The sequence below is a fragment of the Tachypleus tridentatus genome, chromosome 12 (assembly GCF_004210375.1).
Source record: "Tachypleus tridentatus isolate NWPU-2018 chromosome 12, ASM421037v1, whole genome shotgun sequence".
NCBI lineage: Eukaryota > Metazoa > Arthropoda > Merostomata > Xiphosura > Limulidae > Tachypleus > Tachypleus tridentatus.
Window position 1 is genome coordinate 15013666 of NC_134836.1, and position 17099 is coordinate 15030764.

A 17099-nucleotide genomic window follows, 5' to 3' on the forward strand; every position below is an offset into this window, starting at 1 on the left:
TAGAGCGATATTTCATCATAGTCTGATGTCGGCACTACTAATATTAGGTATTACTATCTTTACTATAGAAAATACTGGTCTTGGTTGTCCTGTTGACGTGAGATAAGAGGTAGAATTTACAGTTTCGTTAAGGTATGACATCTGCTGTTAAGCCTTTATTTGACATAATTAACTAGTGTAAAGTATAAGGATTATTTTTGTTCACTACCTGGTTGGTTTCGCACCTTTTATCGTAAAAAACTAAACTACGCTTTAATATTATTATTCTCTGATTTATCAGAAATAGTCTCTACTTTTTTATAACGAAAATGTTTCGATAGAAAGTTCATTTATCTTATAACTGGGTATAAAGAAGTCCCGTGGTGGATCAACGGTAAATTTATGGATTTACAACACTAAAATCTGGGGCTCGATTCTCAGCGGAGAACAACGCAAATAGCCCAATGTTGCTTTGCACTAACACAAACAAAATTATAAATATCATTTATACGTTGCAAACAATAATTTGTTAGTGGGAAGTGAAATAATACGGTAACATAAATCCCGCATTGTAAATTTTCTGTCAAAAAACAAACCAAAACTCCCGTGGCAGATGTTTGGTTTTAAAGAGATGAATTCCCCAACTGGTATGTTCAGGGATATTGATATCCCCCTTCGCGTTAGAATTTTGATGTATACATTGAGAAATTGGGTTGAATTTTCCTTGTTTTTGTCTCATTTCGAATGATACTGAAGATTGAAGTAGTGAAGGTAGTTTCATAGAAAAGCGAAAGTAGGAGTCCGGTCAGTTCAAGGCGGCGGAAAGAAAGCTTGTTTTTGAATTTTGCGCAAAGCTACTCGAGGGCTATCTGTGCTAGCCATCCCTAATTTAGTGGTCATCACCACCCATCGCCAACTCTTGGGCTACTCTTTTACCAACAAATAGTGGGATTGGCCGTAACATTATAACGCCCACACAGCTAAAGGGCGAGCATGTTTGGTGCGACCGGGATTCGAACCCATGATCCTCTGATTACGAGTCGAACGCCTTAACCCATCTGGCCATGCCGGGTCGGAGAGAAAGCAATCAAGGCCGGTAACTGAGATACGGAAAGAAGCAAGTCCACGAAATATCACTCAAACGTTCCATGATCAGGGACACGGAGTGGCTGGGATCTATAAATCCAAATGCCTCAGAATTTGTTGTGGGAGGAAAACGGGAGTACCCAGAGAAAACCAAATATTCTACCTTTCCTGTGCCCCGAGCAAATGTAGAAAACGTCAAATAATGATTAGTAAACATACGTATTGTGTTCAATGTTAATTTAAGATGTTTTGGAGTTGTATAGGGATATTATTTTGTGTGGGGCGTTAAGGAATTACGTGTCTCTGCGTTCTCATAATACTTATAAGCTAGTGTTGTAAGGCGATCCTTGAGGAGAGGTATGTTGCAAACTTAGTGCATGTAGTTAATTGGAGTGTATTTGGGCAACCTAAGGGCCGTTCTTAGGACTCTGTTCTGTTGGAGTTGAAGTGTTCTGGCTAACGTGTTTTGCATGTTGTATGTGATTTGAGTGCCGTATTCAATTAGGGGGCGAATGTAGGCTTTGTAACTTTTAATGGTAGTGTTAGGTGTGCATCCTTTGTCATTTCCTGTAATAAGTTTTAAATGATACATTCTATTACTAACAGATTTCTTGGTAGTTTTGAAATGTTGTGTCGAAAGTTATTCCTAGACATTTGGCGTATGAGCTTAATTTAATTGTACTGTTTCCTAATTTAAGATTTATTTTTTCAGGTTTTTATGATGCTTGTTAAGGCTGTGTCTAAATGCCATGACAGTGGTTTTGTATGGATTTAACAAGATTTTCCAGTTGTTGCACCAGTTAAGTATAACATTAACTCTGCTGCTTGCAATGGTCGACTCGTAATATTGTAGTTCTGACGTAGTCGCGGGGCGGTAGCACAATCGAGAGGGTACAAGCGCCATATTTGTCCGTGCATTCGTCTGATTATTTTCGGCGTTTGACAGTTTTAGTTTAACAGAAAACAACAGTATGCCGCAAACAGAATGTTGTGTTTCTTTGGGCAAAAATCGTTTTGGGCACAGATTTCCATCTAATACGAGTGAGGAAGGAGAATGTTTGAAAACGCTGGATTCTGGCCATAAGAAGAGCCGATCCGAAGGCCAAGTTTCGTGTGTGGGAGCCTGGATCAAGCTGTGTTGTGTGCCATGATCATTTCGTACCGATAGATTACTACAGTGAAACATCTTTTGATAATTATCATTCCAGTATTTAAAAAAAAGACACCCCTTACTCCCCCCCCCACTACCCCTATCACAGGGGCCGAGTAACACACACATACATACATCCACACACTCACACACAATAACACATACCTATACACACAGTGACACACACACACTACCTGCCATCATCACTAATCAGTTTTTTTTTTTGCTTCTTATGAACCCAAACAAGATACAAAACATAACAAATGTCAACCCTTATTCACATACACAGATAAAATTGAACTTTCAAACCTCGAGTAAAAAAAACAAACAAAAACATACAACTAGATGTAACCTTAATCACCCCGAACAGTTTCCTATGTATCTAAACATGGACCAAGCTCAAGCTAAAGGAGAGGAACACAGGAATACAGGATGATATCAACAAGGGATACTAAAGTTAAACCAGGCACACCAAATAACTGCATAATATGTGGGTGGTAGATACAGTTTCAATAACACTAAACAGCTTAACCAATACATGTATTAGTAATCATTAAAACCGTATTTTTTTGTGTCCTTGCAAAAGTGTTTTTCCAAAGGAACTTTGCGGAAATGTTGTTCATAAAACATTGTCAATTGTGAAACCATTTTGCTAATAAATGTCTCATTTCTTTGTATTGGAATGACTTTAAAATCTCTAAAAGTATGCACAACAAATTTGCACACATCACTGTTTGTACAAAAATGTTGACCCTGTACCTGGTAGAAGTAGTCGTTATTTTCATCGAGCACCAAATTTTCATTTTCACATTGTAAATAAGGTACAGTCTGAGGAGTGATTTCTTGGTCCTGACTGACATACGAACACTTCACTTCAACAATTGTTTTACTATCAAGTACAGCATCAGGTGTAGCAAATAAAAATGGATGTGTAGATTACACAAAGTTACCACAAGGTTTAGCTGATAAAGGATACTTTTCTTCAAGTTTTAATAGCAAATGTTTCAAATGTGCGACCATGCCATATTGGTTTTGATGACACTTTTCTGACAGTCATAAAGCTTTCACATAGGGCAGTTTTATCAGTTCTATTGGTGCATTTACAAATGCGACCAAAATTTGAAGCTGTCAGTCTATTTGTTCGCTCTACAGATCATTCTTTACTCTTACTCTGACCACGTGTTCTATTTTCAATAAAGTCTATCTTTTCTTGAGAGATCTTTCTCACACAATAACGCTCCAAAAATAAATCTTCTGGACTATCTTTCAAATAGTCATTATCATTACACTTTTGCAGGTGGCTGATATTGTAATATAGGCATTGTTTTAAACTTTGAGGTTGACTGGTAATTCACACACATATTGTTAAAATAGGATTGATATCATTCCATTTTCACATACTTTTGAGGACGTGGATCAAAATCCAGCATCGGCTTCAACTTGCGACCTTGTCCCTCGGGACGAATATCAAGACTCTCTGCTTTCATAGGAGATCCTCTGTAAGTCTGACATTTATTAAAAGTTTGTAGCTTCTGAGTACATGTCTGACTTGTTAAGAATTCCTTTGATTTCAAAAACAAAACTAACCCATGCAACAAGCACTGAACATGCTAACAGTGTGCATTTGGCCCAGTGCCTACTGCACACTCACACTGACATTCATCTATCACACCTTCATTATCAACAATTACATCCACACAATAAGATACACTCTTCTTCATATTAGTAGCACAGGGTGCGAGCAGATGGTATTTATTGTTCTTGGCAGCTGACCGTACGTAGATGAGAAATCGCTCTTTGTAGAGGTTTTTCGCCTTATCTTCGAGTTTAACGCAAAGTGGGGCCATGTAAGTGTCCACTGCATCCATCGTCACGACTGGTAGCTGAAGAGGAAGAAAACAGAATGGTTAATTTAGATTTATGTATCTGAGAAAGGTACATTTCTGATGAAATGTTATTTATTTACAATCATAGACATGAATATCATTTTTTAACAGGTTGAACAGTGACTTTGTATCCATTTTTAGTACAGCAATGATAACACATACTATCTGTAAGTATATCATATTTCTTGTTACATGTTTATAACTAATCATGAATGTTAGGTCAAAAGCAAATATCTCACACAAAATAACTGCACAAGACAACAGAAGAAATACTCTCTGGCTGTGCTTTTACATCATTGGCACATCTGATTAGGAAAGCAATACCCTCCTTTAAGGTATCATGTTTGACCTCTACTGGAAATGAATTGAACATAAAATAAAACTTACCTTTTAACTAATGAACAGCAGCAAAAATTTTTCATGGACATTTTGTAAGTTCTATTTATTAAAAATAAAAATATTTTGTGACTAAAAACTCATGAATTGACAATTTTGTACACTGTATTATACTTATTTTAGCATCACCGAGGTAAATTCTGAAAATAGTGATTTATACGTTTCTTTCATACATTTTGAAAATATGACACTTTCGCAACATTTAAAGCTATTTTAGTCCTGTAAAACTTGCTACTGATATGTAATACATATTATCTTTAAATCAATAAGCTTGGTTTAATATCATAAATGTCGAACTACAAAATATGTCCATGGATTCTTTAACATTTAGTCTGATGAACAATAAATAAAATAAAGAAAAAAAACAATAACAGGAAAAATAAAGTGGTAAAGCTTACCTTGACAGAAGCATTAAGATCCTTGTATTCAGTGCGAGGTGGAGTCTGGATGGTGTATGGGTTCTCGTCATCTTGTACTCCTGTCAAAGTTGCTGTTCTGATCATATAACTCCAATCTATCAGTAATGCAAAAGTAAATTACATTCACCTTAGGCTACTATATATTATTATGTAATATGGCCCGGCATGGCCAAGCGTATTAAGGCGTGCGACTCGTAATCTTAGGGTCGCGGGTTCGCATCCCCGTCGCGCCAAACATGCTCGCTCTCCCAGCCGCGGGGGCGTTATAATGTGACCGTCAATCCCACTATTCGTTGGCAAAAGAGTAGCCCAAGAGTTGGCGGTAGGTGATGATGACTAGCTGCCTTTCCTCTAGTCTTACACTGCTAAATTTGGGACGGCTAGCACAGATAGCCCTCGAGTAGCTTTGTGCGAAATTCAAAAACAAAACAAACAATTATGAAATATTACTCTGCATGAAAAACTGACGTCATAAAATATAACATAACAGCCACAAATAGGTAAAACATAATCAATTTCAGATATCTAATCAACATATCAACTGTGTAACTTCTGATTTTTTATCAATAACTACTTTATCATGTACATTTTCTACAGGAAGAAAAGGTTGATATTTAATATTTGATAAAAAACAATATCATCAATAAATTTACTTCTTCACAAGAACTGCCTTCTTTCCTAAAAAGTTCCTTTCTTTCCAAGCTCTTCTTTCAACTGGGGCAATGTCCATTGTCCATAATCTGTCCCCGGCATGCTACAATGAATCAATCATTTTCGTAATTAAAATACTCATTTATGACAAAACCCTAACGTTAGCAAGCATAAAAATCAAGGAATGTCACAAGCTCACTATCACCATAAAACTGATATTGTTTTGTTTCGTCATGCACCTACTCTATACTTAATTTTTAAGCCTAGATGACATTGAAATCAATAACAAGGCCTATATTGTCGCCCATTTAAAAGTTCATGATTCACTTGAGAAAAAGAAAAATTGTCATAATACACATATACAATACACGCATTGTGTTTATGTATTAGTTATTTCATGTTCCTAATAAGTTACATACGGCATATAAGGACCAAACGTTGCGCATTTACCCGGTAATAGTCCGCGTCCTGACAAGGCAACAACAAACAAAGGACCCTGACAGTTGTGCTGCCACCGTGCGAATGTAGAAATGCGCTAGTTACGAGCTTCCCATGTTGGATTTCGCGACGCACTCCAAACGGCTGTGTCATCAGCGTGTTGTACAGGGTGGCCCTAAGTCCCTACCCATCCATATATCTTATGTATCCAATGTATCTGTGTGCTGTCCCTCATTCTCGCTGCATAATGTTATGCGACGCCATGTTCTGTGAGACATTTTCCTCAACATAGCAGGGGTTATTGTTCCAAATGCCACGGTAACAGCTGCCTTCAACTCATCATTAGTATTATAACGTTGTTTAGACACAATATATGGATGGGTAGGGACTTACGGGCCACCCTGTACAAATCAAGTCCGGGAAAGGTATGTTATTCACAAAAATTATGTACAATAAAGGAGATAGGATAGCCTTGGGGTACACACGCGGTGATATTGAAAGTCATAGAGTATTGTTCATCTTAATCACTGCAGTGCGGTTAGTTTGGAAGTTTGAAATCCATCTGATAATTTTCTGGTTAGTGGTTAGGCAGTATAGGCGGTATCTAATGGCATTGTGCCACAAAAAATCAAAGGCTTTCTTAACATCGAGGGAAACAGCGATAGTTGTTTGGTTATTTTTAAAAGACTTGTATAAAGTTTGGTAAGTCTGGTTAAGTGATCACTAGTCTGTCTTCCTTTACTGAGGAGTTTTGAATTTCGAGAATGAGGTTATTGTTTTCACAAAATAAAAGTAGTTTTTATGATGATGTAATTATGATTTTTGTATCTAATGAAATAGCGGTAGTGACGTCAGTAACGTATTTGCCAAAATCCTGTTTGTTCGTAACACTTTTAACTTCGTCTAGTAGAAGAGTGGCTAGAGTGTGATTGAAGGTTACCCAGTCAGTTGTTGTGTAATTGTAGACCCGTGGAAGGTCAGTTCGTACATTCTGTTTGTTATGTAAAATTTTAAGTGAGGCCGGAAAGTGGTCGTTTGTTATGTTTAGGTGAACCTTGAAATTCCGTGAATGAGGTAGAAGTTGGTCAGGGACGATTGCCAGGTCAAGTACGTCGTACGTGTCTGTAGCTGCATGATGGTGGAGTGCTATCGTTTATGTGCATTTTCTTATAGCAAAGCCACATCGGGCTATCTGCTGAGCCCACCAAGGAGAATCGAACCCCTGATTTTAGCGTTTTAAATCCGTAGACTCACCACTGTACAAGCGGGGGGCTGTCGTTTATGATGTGCATGTTATTGTTCTCGAGTAGGTGTGAAGGCTAGTGCCCTGGCGTTTGTTCTGTGGCTGTGGAATTCTGTGGGGGAAGGGCATTAAAATCTGCTAGTATAGGGGAGAGTTTAGACAGTTTGTAAGAAATGTAAGTCACGTTGTTTGCTTGGAGAACAATACATGGCTAGTATGGAAATTATTCTGTTCTTGTTGATCTTGAAGTTACAAAAAATACTTTAATTTATAGTTGAAAAAGTGTGTTTCAATTTCTGTGTCCGGTTTGATGTTGTGTTTAAAATGAATAACAATAACTCTGGTTTAATAATAATCAGTGATGTCGAGAAACCCACTTGTTGAGAAATTTATATGCAAAAACGGCTCGTTTGGGTTGAGAAAATGTAAAATATTTTTACATTTAAAATATACATTTTTACATATAAAAATACCTCTGGTTTCATTGGTTCTCGGTCTCGAGAATGAGTTAAACCCTAGTAGATTGATGTTACTTTTTCTTTTGCTAATGTTTCAGATATATTGATTATATCTGGGTTGACTTGTTGTTTAAGTTAATAATTTCGTATTTTTTGGAGTGCAGGCCTCCTTGACAATTTATGTGTACAATGTGAATTTTTTTGTTTATTGTTCAACTTTCTGGGGCCTGGCATGGCCAAGCGCGTAAGGCGTGCGACTCGTAATCCGAGGGTTGCAGGTTCGCGCGCTAAACATGCTCGCCCTCCCAGCCGTGGGGGTGTATAATGTGACGGTCAATCCCACTATTCGTTGGTAAAAGAGTAGCCCAAGAGTTGGCGGTGGGTGGTGATGACTAGCTGCCTTCCCTCTAGTCTTACACTGCTAAATTAGGGACGGCTAGCACAGATAGCCCTCGAGTAGCTTTGTGCGAAATTCCAAAACAAACAAACAATCAACTTTCTGGTTTTTATGCGCAGTGTGATAGGATGTGGAAGTAGGGTTGGGTATCTTGAAGTAGTGTTTGGCTGTTTCGCGTATGTATGATATTAGCCATCTAAATTTCCTGGTGTCATTGTGATTGGGGGGTCAATAAGCAAAGTTCAGTAATGAATGCTAATAAGTTAAGAGTGCAATCTTTCGAATCACTTAAATTACTAAGAGTGTGTTGAGGTTGTTTTTATCTTCAGACAGTTTAAATGCATACGCAGTTGTGTTATTATTTGTGTTTGTGGTGAATGTTGGTGTTGCAGTGAAAATGAAGGGTTTTGGGTGTACATGTTGGGTGGGTATAGATTGTTCTGTGGTAAGTTTAGAAAAAGTGTTTGTGAGTGGAGGGAAGGTTGGTGCTGTGATAAGCGTTTGTGGAAATCGTGTAGTGTTTAGTAGTGTAAGAGAGGTATTGGTTTGTTTGCTAGAAGGTATGTTGTACAAACGGTTTCTGATGCTTTGGTACTTGGGGCATGCCTTGTAACTGGCAAGCGGTCCTTGGCAGTTAGCGCACCTAAGTTATCACGGGGTTTGGGGCGATTTTCGACCTCGTGGGGTCCGGCGCATCTGACACAGTGAGTATTGGCCGTGCAGTTTGGTTTTGTTAGTAAATCAGTAGTTCAAGAGGTGGTGATGACTACTACCTTCTCTCTAGTCTTACACTGCTAAATTATGGACAGCTAGCGCAGATAGCTCTTGTGTAGCTTTGTGCAAAATTAAAAAACAAACAAACAAACTGATATATGGAGATAAAATGGCGCTTAAAGAATTCAGAAACACTATAATAAGGTTACCTGAAGAAATGTTTTAGTTGTATCAGATGTGAAATATAATTATCTCAGAGATGGATCTGTTATTTGAATTACATGCAAGAGAAATCTGTAGCTAAATTATGACTCTCTGGTCAAATTACCAAGTGCAACTCAAGAACACTGAATTGCTAAAGTTATTCTTAATACATAAATACTGTTTGAAGGAAAGTTAAAAAAAAACAATTTCGCGTGTGAACCCTGTAAACATAGTTTTAGAAACCCAAAGTACTCTCTTTACTTTCCAGTCATCAAGCTGCTCAGAAGAAATGTGAGCAAAGTTTAATTTTCTACATGGTCTAATAGTAGGCATTGTAGGTGAAGAATGAACTGAAACTAGTAATGTAGCTAGGTTTTCTTAGTGTGTCCCATATTTTACAATTAAAACATACATCCCAGATTACTTGAAGCTATTTTTGAATTACTATATTGACAATGTGAAACAGCACCAGCTCAGTTAGTACAGAGAATTTAATACTTATTTTCAGTATCAGGTGGATATCTGGTTAGAAAAAATATTTTAAGTAATTACCGTTTAGACATTGGTAGCAAGCTATCCATTGAAAAAAAGTCTTTAAATAAGCTTCCTTGAAGTAAAAGTTAGTACTCAGATAAACCAATGTTGAATTTTTTTTTTTTTGAATTTCGCACAAAGCCACTCGAGGGTTATCTGTGCTAGCCGTCCCTAATTTAGCAGTGTAAGACAGCTAGTCATCACCACCCACCGCCAACTCTTGGGCTACTCTTTTACCAACGAATAGTGGGATTGACCGTAACATTATACACCCCCACGGCTGGGAGGGCGAGCATGTTTAGCGCGACGCGGGCGCGAACCCGCGACCCTCGGATTACGAGTCGCACGCCTTACGCGCTTGGCCATGCCAGGCCTTACTAATGTTGAAGGACAACGTATTAGAATCATCAGAAAGCACAAGATCATTGCTAATAATTATTGTGAAAAACCTCAAGAGAGAATACGAAGCTTTTGCATGGCAGTTTATAGGTGGAATATAATAATTAAATTAATGTTTCCTGATACAGACATCATTGGATCTGTCGTAAGTTTAAAAAACTATCTGGCATTTTGTACTAGCAAATTAGACATATAAGAATAACTGTTATTTCTGGGGAAGGATTGTGCGAATCCAGAGTATTACCCATTCAGACTGTAATGTACCAGCCAAATGACTTTTCAAGCGTTACATAGTATTCGACAAGAATAATGTAACTGCATATCTTGATGAAATATTTCCTTTGTCTAAAGATTTTAAATTGCTTCTATAAATCTGAAATTAGCATTTCAGAAAATAGTTAAATGTGACATGAAGATTCAGATATTGTGCATTAGTGTGCACAAAACTAAAAATAATTTGTAATTTCGTCAGTAGAGGTAGTGCTATGACTGATCAAACTGATCTCGAAACTGTAAGCTAATGAATGAGTTTTACCTTACCTACTGCTTAACTACTAATTCTTTGTGAATTACTTCTCAGAGATAGTTACAACAGTGATAGTTTTAATTAACGTATAATTAATTAAACTAAGGATAGTTAATTACTTTTCCCAATTATAAAAACAAGCTTTTAATAATGGATATAGATATAAATGATAATTTATGATAATTGAAAGAGTGTTATCACAGGTGTAAAACAATACAAAGTAAGTAACAGAACTTTCAAGGCAAGAAGAACTCCTGACGAAAACTGTTGTGGAGAAAATGAGAACTGCTAGCACTTACGATAGTGTTCAACAGATGAATAAGATTTTACCACAAGAGTGTAACATTTATTACTGCGTGGGTTAATGAGCTTGAAACATCTGGTATGGATTACTGTGTATTGGTAACAGTATTGTAAGAATATATTATTACTAAGCAACATTTTTTGGGGAAAGGATTATCGAAATGTTAAAAATTCAACCACGTCTGAATAATGTTTTAATGCATAACACTAAGTTGTGGTGACAATGAGGGTTGTTGTTGTTTGTTGTTTTTGAATTAAGCACAAAGCTGCACAATGTGCTCTGCCAACCACGGGTATCGAAACCCGGATTTTAGTGTTGTAAGTCCACAGACATACCGCTGAGCCACTGGGTGGCAAAAATGAAGGTAGTTCCAGTGATAAAGAAACTCAGTAGCAGAAAGAGCAACAAATATAGCTGACTAATGAAGTTTACTAATAAGCAGTTGAGAGACAATAAGGTAATTTTTTTTATTGTGAGTATAATATTGCTCCCCAGTAGTTCAGTATTAAGTACGAAGGCTTATAACACTAAAAACTAGCTTTCGATACTCGTGGCAGACAAAGCGTAAATAGTTCGTCGTGTAGTTTTGTGTTTGTTTATTTGCGTTGAATTTCGCTCAAAGCTTCACGAGGGCTATCTGCGCTAGCAGGCCCTAATTTAGCAGTGTAGGACAAGAGGGAAGACAGCTCGTCATCATCACTCAACGCCAAATCTTGAGCTACTCTTTAACCAACGAATAGCATGTTACGAGTCGAGCGCCCTAACATCCTGTGATTAACAACAACAAAGTGTAATATTATTAAAATATATATATTATATTCTCACAATGGACTTAAATATACATCCAGTTTTTATCTGTGGTACAATTAACTTCTTTTTCATGTACCGTAACTGTTTTTCTAAATGTGGTACTTCTGTCATTACTGGGATATCAGCAAACTAAAATTTATAATCAGCATATTGCACCTAATAATTGCTTATAATTCCTAAAGTACTAATTACAAAGACTCAGGTGGGTTAAGGCGTTCGACTCATAATCCGAGGGGCGCAGGTTCGAATCCCCGTCGCACCAAACATGCTTGCCCTTTCATCCGTTGGAGCGTTATAATGTGACAGTCACTTGTTGGTAAAAGAGTAGCTCAAGCAGGGGTGGTGATGACTAGTTGCCTTCCCTTTAGTCTTACACTGCAAAATTAGGGACGGTTAGCGCAGATAGCGCTCGTGTAGCTTTGCGCAAAATTAAAAAACAAACAAACTAATTACAAGAAGCTTGGATAACTTTGCTTTAAATGCATTTATAAAAATATTACTGAAATGAGAAAAGTTATTGGAAATTCAATCTAGAATCTTAAAAATACTTAGCAGTTTAAATTACCTAATAGTCTTTCATGGTAATCAAATAAGGTTTAACTTCTGTAACTGAAAAAGTGAAAAAATGTCTTAAGGACTACTATAAACGTATTACAATCATCTAGCATAAAATATCAGGGTTTGAAGAGTCTTTAATAAATCACAGAGATCCCAATGCACTGATATAGCTCACTCATTATCCCAGATAACTACTATGGCAGGGGTGGCCAAACTTGCTTAATGTAAGAGCCACATACGATAAACGTCAAATGTTTGAGAGCCACAAGACACGAACAAATATTACACGTTTTTATTGTTACATGTACATTTTGTTACATAAATTTTATATAAATATTGATAAATACATATATGTAACAATAGTTATTCATGTATGTAGTTTTTAAAACTGTTAATTTGTACTAGTTTCAATAATGATAAAGTACACATATATATACCAAATGTTTTCAAAATCCTGGATATCTAAAGCGTATTTAATACGATAATGTTCTACGGAAACATCTAAGAAAAATATGCAAATTTACATTTCATTAACATGAAATGAGAGTGCCAGAAAAGGGGTAAAAAATATATTTTTAATTATATTTATTTGTCTAAGTAAATACCTGGTCAAAACATTGAGAAAAATATGTAAAACAATAAAATTAGAGATATTTTAATCAGATACCACCTTTCAAAATTTTAGTTTTATCATAATATTTTTCTGACATAAATAGATATTCATACAATTATCAAGCTATTTACTGCTAGTAGAGGTCTTGTGAGTTCCATCTTGGTTGTGGTTCGTTGAAATTTCGGCTGATATGTTGTCAAGGCTGTACGAATTAGCTCCGTCAGGTGTTGTTTGTTTTGATTTGTTTGTTTTGGAATTTCGCACAAAGCTACTCGAGGGCTATCTGTGCTAGCCGTCCCTAATTTAGCAGTGTAAGACTAGAGGGAAGGCAGCTAGTCATCACCGCCCACCGCCAACTCTTGGGCTACTCTTTTACCAACGAATAGTGGGATTGACCGTCACATTATACACCCCCACGGCTGGGAGGGCGAGCATGTTTAGCGCGACGCGGGCGCGAACCCGCGACTCTCGAATTACGAATCGCACGCCTTACGCGCTTGGCCATGCCGGGCCCCGTCAGGTGTTGATTTGTAAGGATTGCACGATGCTTCGACTTCACAAACTTCATTAAAGTGTACAGTGATTCACAGCAGTATGTTGTGCTAAAACTTTAGATGAATCGCACACTAGTTTTCTTCAGGATATTTTATTTCTAGAGCTTGTTTCCAGAAATTAATCGTAGAATGGGATTTATGGATCATTTTAGACCCATGTTCTCCTGTAGTTTTATTAGTTCTACTTCCACAGCAGATGATTCTGTAACCAGAGGTTCGAGAATTGGACAACCATTTTTAATCACATCAATCATGAATGGATTTACAAGAAAGACGAAGCAGGGCTTCAGCTTTGCAAGTTCTCAAACCTATCTAAGAAATTTTCAAGCAGTCCTTGTAATTTATCTTTGTATTCTTCCAGTTTGTGGTCTTTTATTTCAATATCAGGGAATGTACTTATTCTCCTTTTGAGATTTGAAAAGTAACTGAAGTTTCTTGACAATGTGTCTTTGAAAAAGTCTTTATTTTATTAAGAAAGCTGCAAATTGTCCAAGTAAGATCAGAAACAATCTTATACTTCCCCTGGAGTGCCAAGTTGAGAGTTTGTAGATGATTCATTATATCAGTAAGGAACATTAGATCTTGCATCCACTCATCATTTCCCAGTTGAGAATAGAATCTTTTTTCAAGAAAAGTAATTGTAGACTTTAACAGGTCCACAAACCTATTTAAACCTCCACCACAAACCTCCACCACTTCTTCTTTTACAGTTACATCAGAGGAAACATAACGAACAAATACCGCCAGTTGTGGGTTGTCTTGCATGTCTGTAGATTCATTAAGGACTAAGCTGAATACAAGGGAATTCTTTAAATCATTTTGCATTTTGCCTCCAACATCAGCACTGATCTGGGAGATACGTTTCTCTGTAGTGTGGCGTGAAGCTGGTGTTTGTGTTATTTGGATCTAACACTGCAACAATTTCAATTATATTCTTCTTAACAAATTCACCATCAGAATATTGGCGTTTAGCACGAGCAATATTCCATGATATAACAAAACTATCAGGTCATTCCTTAAGTAATGTCCTATTTTAGGTTCAGAAAAAGAGTAATAATTTCAAACGCTTTTAATGTTATTTAATCAATAATATATGTTCCATTATTATTAATTACTTCCTACTAACGATTCACAAGCTTTTAAATGCCACTTCTATAAAATTCTTCGAGTTTGGAGGAAAAGAATGTAGAGAAGGTAGTTTTTACATCTTTATGCGTTCCAAGCTCTTTTCCATCAAGATAGTTCTTCAAACTTTAGAATAGATGATAATCAGATGGGGCAAGGTCTGGAGAACAAGGAGGATGTGGAAGCTTTTCCCAGTCTAGCTCTTCAACCTTTGCAGATGTGATTCTTGCTGTATGAGGCCGTGCATTACCCTGGTGTAACACAACACCTTTACGATTGATCAAAGCAGGCATCTTTTCTTTCAGTGCAACATTCAAGCGCTCTAACTGTTGACAATAGAAGTCTGATGTAATCGTTATACTAAGTGGCAGCAACTCAAAGTGGATCACACCAACAATATCCCTACCAAACGCTTACAAGGCTTTCCTAGGGTGGAGGTCCATTTTGGGCTGTGCTTTAGCCAGTTTACTTGCATTGAGCCATTGTCTGAAATGCTTAACATTTTTATAAAACATCCATTTTTAATATACAGTCACTAACCTGTCCAAAAAAGGTGAATTACGTTCACGAGAGTGCAGAAAAGTGCAACTGTCCACTCGTGCTCTAAGGTTGGCTTCTGTCAAATCATTGAGGGCCCATTTTCGAAGTTTTGACACCTTTCCAAGCAGTTGCAGATGATGGTGAACTGTTGAATGGGTTGAATTAAGCTTCTGTACTATTGTTTGAACTGTTACAGCGCAATTTTCATCAAGTGCAGCCAGCAGCAAGTCATCACTAAGCTCAACAGGACGACCTGAACGTGGCGCATCACTTAAGCTGCAGTCACCTGAACTGAATTTCTAAAACCACCTTCGACATTTTCTTTCACTGAGAGACTCTGCACCATAAACACCTTGAATGTGTCGTGTAGTTTCTGTTGCACTATTGCCTTTCTTAAACTCATAAAGCATTATATGCCAAATGTGCTCCTCAGACACATCCATCTTCATGAGGGTTTAATTGATTAATGATCTCAAAAAGTTGATTTGAGTTAGTTTCTTTTATTTGTCTGAAAATTTTTGTACACGCCCTATTACACATTTTAGTCATTAAAGCCTTCTACAAAAAGAGAAATTATGATGCATTTTCTGTATTAAATTTTCGGACATTACTTATGAGATGACCTGATAGCTTCAGTCGTTGTATCAACTTCCTTACTGAATGTTGTCAACAATGTCTGCTGGCTATTTATTTAATGATGATCCGTATTTTTGATTTAGGTAAATTATCAGACGAAAAGTTTTTGTGATTTGTTTCGTAGTGGCGTTTCAAGTTACTGGCTTTGTAATGACTGAGTAACGCATTACAGATAAGACATAAAGGTTTACCTCTTTAAAGGTGAATGCAAAATATTCCTCTCACTCTGACTTAAAATTTCTGTTTTCATTTTCATACTTTCGCTTCTTAGAATTTGATATCTCATCTTCCTTCACCAGAATTTTCACAGACGCTTCTAAAAATTTAAAGTGAAAAGAAACAATATACTCCAACACGTGCAATGCAACCAAACACTACAGCGCCCAGTATCATACTAACACTCCGATAAGTTCACTGCCTGCAACACAGACACACACGCCACAATCACGCGATCGCCAGCAATGCTCACTAGAACTGACATTGTCAGCTCCGGCTTGTATGATTACTGATTTTCCAGCACAATTCCTCTCTAATCCTTGTTGATCCGAAATTTCTTTAATCCCTGACTCAAATCTAGGATTTAAATTCCTAAATATATTTACTCACCATGAACACTAAAATTACGTTTTAATCCAGTGGAGTCTCAGTTTATACCCGTTAAATAATTATAAAAATTAAATTTCTTTATTTACCTTTTATATTAATTGTGATGCAAAAAGGAGCTTAACCAACATATTAACGCGAGCTGCACGTTATATGTCAAAGAGCCGCGGCTTAGCCACTCCTGTTCTATGGCTACGTTAAAATATTTCATACCGAAGTAAAGCCCATTAACACACCCGCCTGTGGCACCTAAACACATGTACCAAGTTTGGACTTACTAGCTTTTAGTGTAGGTATAAACATAGTTTCAAACTCAGTGCTTCCAGAATCCCAATTGGATCACAAATATAAAATCCGATATCAACTTTTTGCTCAGAAACCCTGATAATCTACTCTTAGACTCCATTATATCTGAGTGAACTTTGGAGAGTGTTTTTAGTCCTTCCCACCCCTTCTTGGTGGAACATTGCCATAGAGATAGCAATACCTCCAGGTCACCTTGAATCCACCTGTTAAGCTTGATACCACTAACTTTAGGAGTGTGAGTAAAGTTAGTTGAAAATATAAATATACATGTAAAGCTTTAAGCTAAAAAAATAAAGAATGTAGTGAAAAATGCACATTGTCCTTTTTATAAATCACGGTGTTTTATTGACAGTTTACAAGGAGCCAAATATGTTAATATTTGTTAGTTTTTTTGGGGGCGGATTCTGTGACCTGTTGGCGATAGCACACAATTCATTCATTTTGAATATATTCTTTTATACAATATAGAATATCACAGTTGTATCTAAAACTCGAAATAATTACATTTTCTTGTCAAAAATCCACACAAGCTGATTCAATTACTTTAGAACCAAATTTACAAGACGAATT

General features: G+C 36.9%; 1 protein-coding gene across 1 annotated transcript; it reads right to left on the reverse strand.

Annotated features, from left to right (window-relative positions):
• Positions 1 to 3043: 3043 nt before the first annotated feature.
• Positions 3044 to 6664, reverse strand: LOC143234933 (uncharacterized). Its single transcript, XM_076472627.1, has 4 exons — positions 6018 to 6664; positions 5570 to 5670; positions 4896 to 5011; positions 3044 to 4098 (listed from the first exon to the last, which is right to left on the reverse strand). Exons 3-4 carry the CDS (start codon positions 4998 to 5000, stop codon positions 3826 to 3828), a joined length of 378 nt encoding a protein of 125 aa, XP_076328742.1. The 5' UTR covers positions 5001 to 5011; positions 5570 to 5670; positions 6018 to 6664; the 3' UTR covers positions 3044 to 3825.
• Between the last annotated feature and the right edge of the window lie 10435 nt (positions 6665 to 17099).

Excerpts from the sequence above, each read along its gene's own strand:
- LOC143234933 (XM_076472627.1), bottom strand. The coding sequence starts at position 5,000 with ATGATCAGAACAGCAACTTTGACAGGAGTACAAGATGACGAGAACCCA. Across the intron at positions 4,099-4,895 it reads ATCTTAATGCTTCTGTCAAG|CTACCAGTCGTGACGATGGA; the intron begins GTAAGCTTTACC and ends CTTCCTCTTCAG.